Here is a 14,644-nt window from a genome sequence, read left to right on the forward strand (position 1 = left end):
GATGCCCTTTCAAGGTTTCTCGATGTCCTTGAGAGATCTTAAATGGTTTGGGACTGAACTACACTTTTGTGTTCACTGCAGAATGTAGGAAAATTGCAAAACTTTGGCCATAATCTCCCTGCAATACGACCAAATCTCAATAATAATCCATTCATGACATAATGTCCCAAGTATTCACAACCATAAGCATTCACTTGACAATGCAACTCTCATGTTTTGATCACCACCAAATGTCCATGGCATGCTCAATCAAGTATCATTTGGCTTCCATAGCCTCGGCATGCTTGCAATGTAGTCAAGTTGTGTGTCGAAGGAGCGCTTTATGCTTGCCGATCTCCCGATCTCCCGGCCAAGCCTTTCTACCCTCGTACCTAGTTTGAATCTAGACACAAGTTGGGGCGAAGTCGTCGAATGGATCTTATAGAATGTGCATCGATTATAGGGATCTCAACAAGATCACTATAAAGAATCAATACCCCATTCCAAGAATTGATGACTTACTTGATAAGTTAAAAGGAGCAAAATATTTCTCCAAGATAGATCTCAAGTCCGGGTATCATCAAATAAGGATGAAAGATGGAGATGAGTTTAAGACGGCATTCGAGATTGAACGGGGTCTCTTTCAATTCATGGTTATGCCTTTTGGATTATCAAATGCCCCGGCCACATTTCAAGCTCTTATGAACAAAGTTTTGAAGCCGTTTCTCTACAAATCAGATTTGGTCTTCTTTGATGGCATACTTGTGTATAGCAAGTCAAGGGAAGAGCACTTGATGCATGTGAAGCAAGTGTTGAAGGTGTTGAGAGAGCATAAGTTGTTCGCCAAGCAAAGCAAGTACACCTTTATGTCACAAGAGGTGGAATACTTGGGTCACATTCTGAGAAATGATGGCATTAAGATGGATCCCAAGAAGGTACAATGTGTGAAAGAGTGGCCTACACTCACCAACACTACTCAACTAAAGGGATTTTTGGGATTATCATCCTTTTATAAGAGATTCATACGCCATTATGCTCACATGGCAGCCCCGTTTACAGATAGGCTTAAGAAGGAAGCATTTTTTTGGAATGCCGTGGCCGATAAGAGCTTCCAAGAGCTCAAGCAAGCACTAATTTCATCTCCAATATTGGTTTGCCCTGATTTTTCTAAGCCTTTCACTATACGGGCTGATGCAAGTGTGAGAGGAATTGGTGCCGTGCTATATCAAGAGCATGGGGTGATTGCTTAAGAGAGTAGAAAGCTCACTAAGAAGGAGACGGACCTTCATGTTTATGATCAAGAAATGTTGGCCATTTTACATGCCATGAAGAAGTGGCATCACTATTTGTATGGTGGATATTTCAAAGTAAGGACCGATCACCGAGTACTCCAATACTTCCTCACCCAACAAAACCTTTCTCCAAAGCAAAAGAGATGGCTTGCTACCTTGCAAAACTATGATTTCGAGATCGCTTACAGGGCGGGAAAGGACAATGTGGTGGCGGATGCACTTTCTAGGATATGGACTTGCACTATACATGCCATTTCGGAGGTGCATCATGATTGGATTCATGAGATACAAGAGGAGTATTTGGTGGATGACATGGCTGGTCCAATGTTTCAAAAATTACAGCAAGGGTTATGTGATTAATATCCACATTTTGGGGTGCGCAATGGGTTGCTTTGGTACAAGGGAAAGATCTATTTGGTTCCTGACTCATCCTTCAAGCTGAAAATCCTACTAGAGATGCACTCTTCACCCATGGTGGGTCATTTGGGAGTGTTCAAGACCTATAATAAAATACGGAAGATTTTCTTTTAGAAAGGCTTTGGAAGGATGTGCATGACTTTGTGCAAAAGTGTTTGCATTGGTGTGAAGCAAGGATGCCCACTATCTCCCACCCTCTTCGGGCTGTACATCGACGAGCTAGCAAACTATATTCAGCGAGAAGGTGGAGTCGGCGAGCAGATCTCGAACACACAGGTACATATTATGCTATATGCTGTTGACATTATTCTGATTTCAGAGACACAGGAAGGACTACAGCAGCCTCTAGGGGCTCTAGAGCTTTTCTACAGAGACAGAGGCCTCACAGTGAACCTTGGGAAAACCAAGGTTATGATCTTCCATACATCACCAGCAATGAGGAGGAGATCTGTTTTTATGTTTGAGGGCAGCCAAGTAGAGGTCTCTACATCTTATGTATATTTGGGGATTACATTCACCAACAGAGCTGAGCGATTCTCTAGATTACATTCACCAACAGAGCTGAGCGATTCTCTATGACGCAGGCAGCCCATGATCGACTCACCCGAGCCTATGCAGCGCTATGCTAGAGAGACAGAGCCATCAGGCACATTTCCAGGAGCTCCATACAAAAGGGTGGCTTTTTGACACTTCAGTCACCCCAGCCCTGATGTACGCAGCCCCAGTTTGGACACCAGGCTTGGCAGCCTCCACATGGAGCCAAATAGAGCGCCCACCACAGGTCATACTGCTATCCCGGATGGTTTGTAGCAAGCCATCCGTTCCCCATGACATTGTGAGAGCAGACTTTGCTGCACCACCGATGCTAGTGGAGGCACTCTTTCAGAAAGTATGTTTCTTGCACAGACTCAATGACATGCCGGTGGACCGGCTCCCGCGCAACATCCAGGCAGCTTGCAGAGTCAGGGGACAATCGCTCATGGTATACACAGGTAGTCCAGTGGCTCCAGAGTTTTGGGTATGATATGGACCGATTACCACCTACCTAGTATGACCTACATGCCCCACACCTCTCCCTCTCACACACTGAGAGGAATAGAGTCATCAGGCAGGAGCTGATTCAGAGACATATCATGCGGACATGGGTGACACCATGACAGCCTCTCCGTACGAAGATGGCATACTACAGAGATCATTTCTTGATGCTGACTTATGATGGTTTCATTCAGAGACCGCACTACATGGATCTATATCTTCCACATGCTCTGAGAGAAGTGATTGGACAGCTTCGAGTTTCATCACACCCCCTGGAGATTGAGGCTGGATGAGCAGCCCGCATCCCGCGGGAGGAGAGATTATGCAGATTATGCAAAGAAGATGTGGAGAGCGAGTCACACTTTGTATGCAGATGTCCATATTATGATGGGATCAGAGCCACCTACCCTACTCTCTTCAGAGGAGCAGACACATCTTTTCAGTCCATCCTGCAGATATCAGACCAACGAGTACTTGGGCGCTTCTTACTAGAGATATACCGACACAGAGAGCAGTTACTCCAATCAGGAGAGAGGAGAGCCCAGATCTGACAGACTCAACTGACCGATTTCTTCCAGAGGACAGCCATGCCAGATCCCACAGTGATGGGCCGAGGGGTCACTTTGAGGAGAGCAGAGGAGATTCGAGCATTGCAGCGTCCACGAGCACCCAGATACCGACTTTCCCACAGACATCGACATATGATCAGGGACATTCGGGCACGACACCAGAGGCAACTACAGGAGAGAGGACAGCCGGGACCCATTCTGGCGGCCATCTTGCATATCATTACAACTGGCGCTGACATGTATGACATATTAGACCCCCCCCTCACCACAGGATGGAGCTGACTAGGAGCATGCCTGCATTGAGCATCGTTGTATCACCCTGGCATATAGTTGTGCATTTACCCCAGTAGTGCTCCATCCTTATATATGTACATACATCCCGACCTCACAGTAGCAGTTTTCTTTCAGTTTTCTTCCAGTTGCTGTATTGTGCACTGAGCACCATCTGATACTCAGAGATACCACATACATTGTACATGGTTTTGTCTCATAGGCCAGTTCTCTTTGGCCTGAGAGAGACGTTAATACAATCTTTCTTTCTTTCTTTCTTTCTTGCAGACGCCGCCGACCTAGAGCATCAGGACCCTCCACCACACAGAGACAAATCCAAGAGTTCCTCCACTAACACGACGTGTTCCCATCACGGAGGCCTGACCCTCTTTTTTCCCTGAGATTGGTACTGGCTAAGGAGGGATGGTCGGATGATCATATGCTATCTGGATGTATATACACATTGGTGTTTTTTCCATTTTTTTAATTTCCTTTTCACTTCTTCCATGACTAAGTATATCCATGGTACCATTGTATTACTTATGATCTCACAGACCCTCGGGGTCTTCCATAGACATCCTTGTTCATGGAGGATGGCATCATTAGCTGAGATTCATACCATATGGTGATACATATTGTATCAGCCATCTGGCTTCCCATAGCATTACTAGATAGTTTAGTGTTTTCAGTTGTTTTCCATGACTCAGAACTCTCAGGGATTTGATGTATTACTTTTGGTCTCATAGATTCAGCTATTTTCCATGACTCAGAACACTCATGGATTCAGTTGTTTTTTTTCCATGACTCAGAACTCTTATGGATTCAGTTGTTTTTTTTCCCATGATTCAAAGAATTACTTTTGGTCTCATAGACCCATGGGGTCTTTCGAGGGGCATGGATATGCAGATTATGCAGGATCAGGGAGGTAGAGATTTAGGAGCACTACTTGTTCAGATGGCCTGTGTATTATGAGATACGAGGGGGGTTTCATTGTCTCTTCAGGGAGGAGTTTGGCTCCTCACGCAATTGATGCATTACCGAGGTAGAAGGGAGATGTTCTGGTGATTTTGTCAACTTCAAAATGCCAATGTTGAGCTTACAGACAGCAATCGAAAATATTGGAGTACCACTAGGTTGGAGGACATGAGTTGTGAAACATGATTTAAGGTTACCTGAAAATTACCATTTATGCATTATGAGGATAGAGCCAAGCCTGTATTACATTAATCAAAATTAACACCCAAGCAGGGGCTTGGCTAGCTCACTTCCCGACTATAGCTCCACCTCAGAAGCTCCCCAGTTAAACCAACACCTAGCCACAACTCCTCATCCATAATCCAGTATCCCATACCATACCACCCGAACCCACATTCCAGGTGTTAGTGGCAATGGCATGTTCCAGAGCTAAGATATCTGGGTTGAGTAGGAGCCAGCACTGTGTTCAAAATGATGATTGTGGCCTTTGCAAAGGAGGAAGGATTCAATTGGGCAAATATGCAAAATCACTATTCATATGCGTGGATGACATAGTGTTCTCCACTAGACATCTCAACTGGCATCCACCAATCTTTCTGTTTGTACTTTGAAAGTTTTAAAACTGCTTACCTTTTCAATCGATGTTTCGTCTTGCTTTAAAAATGCTTTTGCCATAACTACTTCAGCTGCTTTCGTTCGACGCACAGGCATAATGTCCAGGTTAGTTGTATACCAATTCTCCTCTGAATAGTGTCTCTCAATAATATTAGTTACTTTGTTTGAAAGAAAAGCCATCTCAGAGCTGGTTCGAACCACACCAGTATGTTCATGCAAAGGTGAATTCAGTGCAGCAAGATACATGTCACCTTTACCTCCTTTGACAACTGAACCAGTCAAGGAAATCCCAGCCAGGTTACCCAAAGCAAGCTTGCCACCAGTCTGCCCATCTCTCAAGAGATCATTTATATCATTCACAAGTGCACTAGGTAAGGATCTGGAGTAAGCTCCATCAGTTACGCGCTCAGAACCAAGCTCGTTCTTCACTGTGCTGATGGACACTTCTTCCTTCTCCAATACCTTAGCTTCTGTGGTCTTTCCTTCCTCCTGCACATCATCCTGATTTTTGGCAGCTCCAGCAACCACTTGATCCTTGTAGCTACTGGGAGAACTCTCTATCATCTGCTTGCATATTTCAGTGAACGCACTCTGTGTAACAGCCACCTGTAAGAGAAGCATGCCCCAAGGTCATCTCAGTACGTTTGGTAAGTTAATACAACCAAGTAGAGGAAGGTGACTCACTCTTGTGTCGATGTCGAGAGGAAGCAGGCAAGAGAAAAAACTATGCAGGAGTGGTGTGAAATAGGCGGGAAATACACGAGGCACCCAGCTTTGCATGTATTGTTCAGCTGTGAGGCGTGCCTCTGGATCCAACTGGATCATATGAAGAATCATCTCACGAATCCCAACATCCAGTACCTACTTTGACAAGAAAAAACTATCAACAAAACCGAGACGATTCTACTTAGCAGCAACAGGAACACAGGACAGGCATTCATTTTGTAGACCTTTTGCAATGAAGGGCCTGGATCGTATTGTCCTCTGCGATAGGCGAGTATCTGTGACAAGTCAAAAAGTGCCTGGCCTTCCATAAAGAGCTCTGCGATAACACAACTGCATTACAATAATCACAGATACATTACTTTTTGGGCTTTCACAATGTTCTACATTCTCATAACAAACTAGATTACAATCTTCCAAACACTCACCCAACAGAAAAGATATCCATGGCGTGTTTCAAAGGGCCATTTGTAACATTTCCCACGTCTCCACCCGGTTCATAGAATCTCTGTTCCATCAACAACAAAAGTATTAAATGCTTGGAAAGCACAAATAAACAATAGAAGAATTTTTCTCTGAGGGGCCTGCCTTTGTTGGCTAGAGAAAGAAAGAAACATAGATATATTAATGTTTTCAAAAGACCAAGAGGGCATATGAGACCAAAAAAGTAGCACAATGTATCCACGATGAATATTGAACCATGGAAAAGCAAAACTGTATGAAACTAGCCACATAAGCTAAAGTATTCATGTGATGCCACATGATGACAATATGTGGTCATACAGTGATACTATCCTCCTCCAAAATAGAGTACAAAGCAGCAATAGCATCTCCCTTCTGTGATTGGAGGAGGTCACCATGTCGGGGAGAGAAATGAAATGAAATGATATATTAACGTCTCTAAGAGGCCATAATGGCCTATGAGACCAAAACTGAGAGTACATCTGAAGTTGGTGTCTCATCAAAGAGAACAACTAAATGAGACTAAAAAGTACAATTGTCCTACAGTTATAAGAACAGAACTGTAAGACTCCGAGATGATACTAAGTAGAAAATACTGGAAAACACTGAAAAATGTATATCAGGTAGATCCATGTATGCTGATCAGTTGAAGTGTTGCCCTCTCCTTAGATCAAGTATCTCCGCCATGGGGCTGTCTAGAATGGAGAGGTCGTAGAAGCGAGGTAGGCACCTCCGATAATGGCTCTGATCTGGCGATGGTGAGGATGCCGTGGTCGGGATCCTGGTGGGCGTGGCCGACAAGCACGACATAAGATAACTGCTCTATCAGTGGTGACTCCCTGAGAGCGTGGTCGGTGCCTTGATGGCCCAATGGAGGAGGTATCAGGAGGTGTGTGGGCTGGGTTGCTGGTGCTGGTGCCGAAGAAATCTGTCAGGGTCCTCTATCTAGGTACATCATGGCTCGGCCTCCTGTCTGCCAAGAGGGCCTCTCTGTGTCTCCTTAGCTCAAGTAGAAACAATCCCAGGCATCTCTGATCCTCAAACTCCATGACCTTGCGTAACGGCCAAAAACCCTCTCGGAGGAGGCAGTGATCTCTCCCTCGGATCTCATAATAGACTGTACATCGGCAAATGTAGTGTTCCTCTGTCTCTACCTCTTGGTAGCATAGCTGACAAATGCAGTCATCCAAGATCTGATGCACATATCGCCCTGTCTCAATCTGCAGCTGGTGTGATGAGGTCCGGATCTATGGCACAACGTATCCCATGTGATAGGTGTACATCCATGTACGCCGGACGGGTGATAAAATCATCTGGTGAGAGGTGTAGAAAATGGCTCTTGTAATGAGCCATTTTCGTGCCTGAGGGCTCAAGGGGGCTAGTCCATGTCCTCTCTGTGTCCACTCTGATGATATCCATCCTGATCACGCCGTTTTGCTCTAAGCGGGTGAGATCCAAAAACAGACAATCTAGACTGTACTGAAAGGGTGGTAGTGCCTCTATCCGCAAACCATGTAGGTCAAACCATGATCTCATCTGAGCATACCAGCAATGAGTATCTCCATCCTCTGCCAACTGTATGGATGCGGTCAATGCCAATCGGGAGTACCTATGCTAAGGGAGCTCCCATAGCCGCTGTAAAAAGGTAACTGCCTGGAATAGGGCCTCGGTTTCTACTAGTGTGGCACCCAGTTCAGCCCGAACAATCTCATGTGGTATTGATGATTTGCTCCGAATCATGCGGGCAATCATCATAATCAGTGGTCTCTCCATTTGCCTCCATCCCTCATCTGTCCCTCTCTGAGATCTGTGATGTATGTTGGGCCCCCAAATTGGAGCTCCGTACAGGAGGGTCGGTGTGACAAGCGTATCAAATAGCCACAGTTTGGTGCGTGGTTCCTAAACCTATATGTGTGCACACTGCCTCTCAAGTGTCCCCAAGGCTGCATGCCCTCGAGCTAATCTAGCTACTGCTACCTCCTTCAGGGAGAAACGCGGTCCTGTGAAATTAACTCCCAAGTAGACATATGACCTGACGTATTCAACCGGCTCCCCTCGGAAAGTGAACTGAGGCTCTGATCTCGTCACCCCTGCCTGTGTGGTGTTAACACCATAACCTTGGTTTTCCCAAGGTTCACTGTCAGATCTCTATTCGCACAGAAAGCCTGTAATGCATCCAGGTGTCTCTGTAATCTCTCCGGAGAGTCTGAGATTAGAACAATATCATCAGCATATAACAAGATGGGTATCAACACCCCTGCCAGGCATGCCCCTGGGCCTCCCAATCTGTCTACATAATCAGAGACCGCATCAATGTACAGTCCAAAGAGAGTGGGCGATAGCAGGCCTATGAGACCAAAAGTAAGTTATATTAACGTCTACGGAAGACCCCAAGGGCCTATGAGACCAAAAGTTATACAATGGTACCATGGATATACTGAGCCATGGAAAACTGAAAGAAAAATAAAATGAAAACATCTGACAGTACATGTGATCAGCAGATGATCCTATGTAGAGTGAGATATGTTGTTATCAGCTAATGACGATACCCATCTCGGCCAGAACCGATCTGATGTCGGGGGGAGAGAGACGGAGACGGAGTCGCTTTACGTCGACTTAGAGGGTTATACACCCAATCGACTTAGAGGGTTATACACCCAATCGACGGAGAGACTTGAACCCAGGCGGGTTCATGTCATCCCAAGGGCAATTCCACTAGCCATTTCTACCACACTTGGGTGATAGAAAGGTAGTGAGATTTGTCGTAAAGAGAGAGAGAGAGAGAGAGAGAGAGAGAGAGAGAGAGATTTTATTAACGTCTTCCAAAAGACCGAACTCGGCCTATGAGACAAATCAGTGTACATGTGTGGGGTCTCCTCTATCATCCCAACAAAATGAAAAAGTACTGAACTAAAAAGCTGAATCTAGGTGTGCAATAAGTACAATGAGTGGGGAAGGTGATGAAGCTCTACTACTAGGAGAATGCAAAGCTATATGCATGGAGTATACAATCATGATATGCAACCTAGCTAGCTCCATCCTCTACCATACTGGGGGTATAGAATGGTGTACATCAATAAAGGGGGTGTTCACAGCTCCCTGAAGAACATGCCTGGGTCTGCTCTGAAGCGAGCCAATCACTCCGCACCCTCTCTGTGAAACTGAGCTCTCATCTCTGTCATCTCTCTGGTATAAACGGTGTCCGAAAGCCATGTGTCCTCTGTCTCCTGCGGGCTCTAAGTGTCTCTGCTCTCTGGAGAGTAATTCCCTGCTGTGTAGGGGCTGGGAGTGGGGTGGATCTCTGAAAAAACGTAGTAATCTGTGTCTGTCGTCCCCCATCTGGAGCTGTCTCAGCCTGTAGTGATGTCTCTCTGTGACGCTATATGTCTAGACTGAATCTCCCCAATATGCGCCGGTCTGCTGCCTCAAAGATTTGGCGTAGGGAATGTGGCTCTCTGAATAAAATGGGATATCTCTCTCTAATGGCTGTATATGCTCTGCATCTGCATACATAATGCTCCTCACTCTCCACCTCCTCTCTGCACAATCTACATACCCTCTCCTATCGGGGGATCCGTGCTGCTCTGCCAATCTCGATCTCCAATCGATGTGATGAGACTCTAAGCTGACCAATAGCTACTCGGGAGCCGTGTGGTAAAAAGCCCTCCATGTATCTAGCCCTCTCTATAAATCCATCATCAGTGATACTCATGAAGTGATCTCTGTAGTATAGCATCTTCGGTGGAAGAGGCTGTGTAGGCGATATCCATGTCTCTCGTGTACAGAGCTGCCATAGGTCCTGTCTCAATACTCTGTTCCTCTCACTATGAGAGAGACGGATATGTGGTGCATCCCTGTCATACTGGAATGGTGGTAGATGATCCATGTCTAGGCCATGCTGTGAGAACCAATGTGTGACCTGTGCATACCATGATCCTCTGTCTCCTGCCTCAGCCAGCTGTCTAGATGCCTCAAAAGCTCTGTATGACAATCTGTCCTGTGACATCTCTCTGAATCTGTCTAGCAGGCATATAGTCTGGAATATGGCTTCTACCATCATAGGAGGCGCAACAAACTCTGCTCGGATAATGTCATGAGGTACTGACGGTTTGCGAGAGAGAGAGAGAGAGAGAGAGAGGAATATTAACATTGTCAAAAAACCGAAAGGGTCTGAGACCAAAATGATGTAGAGAGAGTCTAGATACAGATTTTCAATTTTCAATTTATGTTTTGAACTGGTCCCTACGCAAAAAAAGAACTATCGCTTAGATCTGCCTTTTATAATGTAAAAGGCAGGTTGCCTATATGCAATACCAATTAAAGCCAAGCCATTGAATCAACCTCTGGTGCAACATAGCATCGGCGTCTTCCTCCAGTATCGAAAAAGAACGAAAAATCGGCCGGATTATCCACAGGTAAGAAAGTTGGCTTGAAAGATGCATAGTCTGCAAGGTATAGCCAATTCCAAGAGGTCACCAGCACATTCTCGCACTTGATATCTCCTGCATGTGCAAACACGCTCACTCTTATTAACCAATATTCTGAACAAAAAAAGCCCCTGCTAAACCATATTTTTAAGAAATTGTGTTTACCATGACAGACTCCACGCTCATGGCTTTGCTTCAGTGCAAGCAGCAGCTGCGCAACCAGAGAGCTCAGGTCGGCCAGTATCTAGCAAGCTAGCAAGAAAATTCAAGTCACCTGCAAGCATCTCAACCCCCTCTGCCTCCTCCTCACACCCCCCCCCTTCCCAAACCCCCCAAAACAAACCACCCCATACACACAACTAAAGTATGTCTACATACCTGAAAGGCAAGCCATTTCTTCTCAATCATGCTTAGAAAAGGGCGAGTGCTGATGCGATCGTGCAAATTGCTGAAAAAGTACTGCCGAAGAAGATACGCAGCTTTGTCTGTCTCCAGCCAGTGCTGCACAAATAGGTGAGTATTCTCAGCTCAATGTACAGGAAGCAAGTTACATCACCTGTATTTACAGTGTACACAATTCTTCTGGCCTATTTAATAAAGAGGATTCTAGAGAACTATGCCAGAGGGTGAGATGGCCATATTAACGTTTAATTAAAGGTTAAGGTCAAAAAAGGAGTTTAGCCATAGGGGGTGATTAGCCACATGGCAAGGCCCTCTAGACTCCCTCTTAAATACCCATCCTCAGAGAAGTTCCGTAAATGCAGGTGATGTAACAAAGCATTAAGGGCAAAAGTATAGTTACCATAAATTTACTTCAATTAGAAGAAGGCAACCTTAGTACATGGATAGAACAGAAAGAGTCCTCACTTGAAAAGGCCAAACATGTGAGTGCTCTATCTTGCTCAGTTGCTCCCTGATTTTGTAAAGCCTCCTTTCATGTTCCTGCATGCCACAGGTAATACGATTGCAGCGAACGTTAGAGAGAGAGTGTATACACCATAACATGGGGCAAGAAAGTACCTACTTCATGCATGATAGGATATTTGAACAGTGTATCTAATAGAAGAGTTCAGCATCCCCTGTTTTGGGACCTGAAACAAAGAAAGATAGCACGAAGTAAGGGATGCACACCCATTGTATCAATGGGCTTCCAAAGGCAAGCAGGCAAAAGCCAAGAAATGCGTCTTTCCCAAGGCTATCTGCAGCTTAACAGCAGCACTTTTTATTGAAGGGATTGATCACTGCGTATCTGACCGGAAGATGCAATGCAAGCGTTTTTTCTGCGGTCTTGTAATCACTGATTACCAGATACCTATATCTCTTCCATGGCTACTAGAGACACATAACCAATGAACACTGGTCAAAGCTGAATTCCTTAAAACTGGTCAGAGTTGGAAACAGCCATAATTAATACACAAGCTTTGAAGCTCTTCTTTACATTTTCCAACAATGAAAGCTATTGCTTTTCTATTATCCTGCTTTTTTGCTTTTGCCCTGCTTTTCAGTCCCTTGGCCATGCAAGAAGCAATCAAGAGTATCCTTCCACCCTCCGCATAAGGATTTCAAAACAAGAGCTGGATCCTGTCTGCGCACCTGCTCTTCTCCTCTCTTCCCTTCCTCCTTTCTGCTGCCCCTGCCTCCCTCCTCCTGAGCACTCCCGCCCACCTTCACCCTCCCCTTCTCCTGAGCGCTGCCCTCCCCCTGAGTGCTGCCTTCCCCCTCCTGCCTGCCCTGCCTCCTGTGTGCCCCCACCTTCAGCCCTCCTGTGCGCCCGTTTTCTGCCCATCTGTCCCCCCTCTGCCACCTGTGCGCCCTCATCTCCATCTCACCCTGCCTCCTCCTCCACTTCTCTCCTGCCACCCTTCCTCTCCATCCTCTCACACCTCTTCGTCGCATCCTCCCTTCCTCCTATGATGACCGCCCTCGCCTTTCCTTTCTCCTCACGCCCCGCTTCGTTGCCTCCACATTTGTGTTTCTACTCAGCAGGTTTTTGTGCTCGGGCTGTTCTTCTTTCAGTAGGTGTCAGCTTCCCATGGTCTTCGCCCCTTCACAAGGACTCCATGGGAACTGCTCCATCACCCCAATAGAGGCCGCCGCCCCCTTTTTTTCTTGGAAGCGGACCTTCACCTCCTAGCATCAACAGTAGCCTCCCTTGAAGCCTCAACATTGGTTTGCAAGATTCTGGGTAGCCGCCCAGCACACCAGCTTTGTGACTTGCTCCAGGTCAGGCTCCTCAGCGAGCCAGGCAAGATCATAGATATCCATACCCTCGGGCGCGGCTACTACCAGGTGGAGTTCGACACCCCAACTTCCGGCCGCGTGCTTCAACTGAGTCCCATTGCATTGCGCACAGCACATGCATTTTTTGCATATTGGCAGCACAGTATTTCGGCTCCGACCCTCTAGCAGGAGTATCCAGATTCCCGATCACAATCTATTTTCCAGGCCGCCTCAGGAAGGAATACCTCCGTCATTGGGAGAATGATAGGGCAAGAATTGGAATCCCCAGCAACAACCGCCTCGATGTTGGCGCATGTGCCAGGGATCACTTCACTTTGCATCAGCATTTCCTCTCCGGAGAGAGTACCGCACGTCATCTCTCTTCGAAGCCTCCAGGGGGACCTCATCCTTCAACAGGTGGAGTACTGAGGCCTTCCTGGCCAGTTTTTCATTTGTCGTCAGATGGGTCACCTTGCCAAAGCTTTCAGTCTAGGCGAGCTCAACAAGCTGGTCCAGCCCGTTCCCCCCCACAGAGTGGAGAGGGCAGACCCAGCGCCACCTCCCCCCTGCGGCGAGACAGAGCCCCAGCACCCTGCCCCAGAGGAAGAGGATGGGAGTAGGTGGCAGACAACCGAGCGGAGGCAACATCGACACCCAGCTAAAGTAGCACACTGCCGCAAGCGAGACAATCCGACGGGACCAAAGCAGAAACAGTCATGTTAGAAAATCGTTTTGAGCATTTACCTCAAAATCACCCGTCTAGAGTGGAGGTCCCATCCACCCCCCAAAGGGTCCCAACACATGGTCCAACCTAGAGACTAGTCCCACAGAGTGGCTTGGTACCAATCTCCCTGATTTTTTGAGGGGACCCTCCCCACCCCCCCGCGAGCGCGTCGCGCGCCATGGAAGGATCTAATCCCCCAACAATAGGTGGCCTCTCAAGATTAGGAGCAGATGCCATCTTCCATCTCTCCCTCCCCCACCACCCCCCCCCCTTCGCCCTCAGCCTCTCCCCCATCCTCCCCTCCAGAGCCTCCTCCGACCCCCACCCCCTCCCTCCTCCCCTAGCCTCTCTAGAGCACTCCCATCGACCACCAACAGCCCTTGAGCCTGGGCGGACCCGCCGTTTGGGTTCTGTCCGCAGACTGATCCATCACTTCTCGGAGCTTGTAGGGATGCATTTGCTGCTTCCCCAGTGAGAGCCCTGCCACCGGAGTCTCCAAGTGGTCCCCCCCCAAGATATGAGACAGCCTGTGGACTGCAACTTCTTCAGATGCCTACCAGTGGATGAGTGTGCTTTTGCAAAGACTTTGGCTCCTCTCCAAGTCTCTGTCATCTTCCTATCCGAACCGACCCCTCTTGAGAGTAGATTAAGGATCTTCCCCTTCCCACTCAGCGTAGCAGCAAAGCGAAAGTGGAGTCTGGAATCTGCCTCCACTATTCATGAACAGGTGATACAGCTCTCTCATCACCTAGGTAACCTGCGCCTCAGACATTGTCACTCATTTTTGGTCATGAAGCTTGGAGGATCAGGCCACAAGAACCACGATGGCGAGCTCAAGAGCTCAAGTTTGGAGGTGATCCTTTTGGTCTACCTTCATGTATCGTTGGTGATCCCCCTCCTACAAATACCTCTACTGTGATAGCTAGAGCCCTATTG

At 47.0% G+C, this 14,644-nt stretch overlaps 1 protein-coding gene across 2 annotated transcripts in view; it reads right to left on the reverse strand.

The window, feature by feature from the left end:
* Positions 1-14,644, reverse strand: part of VPS15 (protein kinase family protein / WD-40 repeat family protein) — a 148,074-nt gene that overhangs the window by 60,311 nt on the left and 73,119 nt on the right. For both annotated transcript variants that reach the window (XM_086774872.1, XM_086774871.1), the window contains exons 2-9: positions 11,632-11,706; positions 11,143-11,265; positions 10,930-10,975; positions 10,679-10,839; positions 6,304-6,383; positions 6,103-6,208; positions 5,837-6,013; positions 5,168-5,758 (exon numbers count right to left, since the gene is read on the reverse strand). In XM_086774872.1, the coding sequence (XP_086630998.1) occupies positions 5,168-5,758; positions 5,837-6,013; positions 6,103-6,208; positions 6,304-6,383; positions 10,679-10,839; positions 10,930-10,975; positions 11,143-11,265; positions 11,632-11,706 (1,359 nt within the window). The remainder of the gene's footprint in view (positions 1-5,167; positions 5,759-5,836; positions 6,014-6,102; positions 6,209-6,303; positions 6,384-10,678; positions 10,840-10,929; positions 10,976-11,142; positions 11,266-11,631; positions 11,707-14,644) is intronic.

The sequence above is a fragment of the Cibotium barometz genome, chromosome 35 (genome assembly GCF_041138505.1).
Source record: "Cibotium barometz isolate CiBa-2024 chromosome 35, ASM4113850v1, whole genome shotgun sequence".
NCBI classification, from domain to species: Eukaryota; Viridiplantae; Streptophyta; class Polypodiopsida; order Cyatheales; family Cibotiaceae; genus Cibotium; species Cibotium barometz.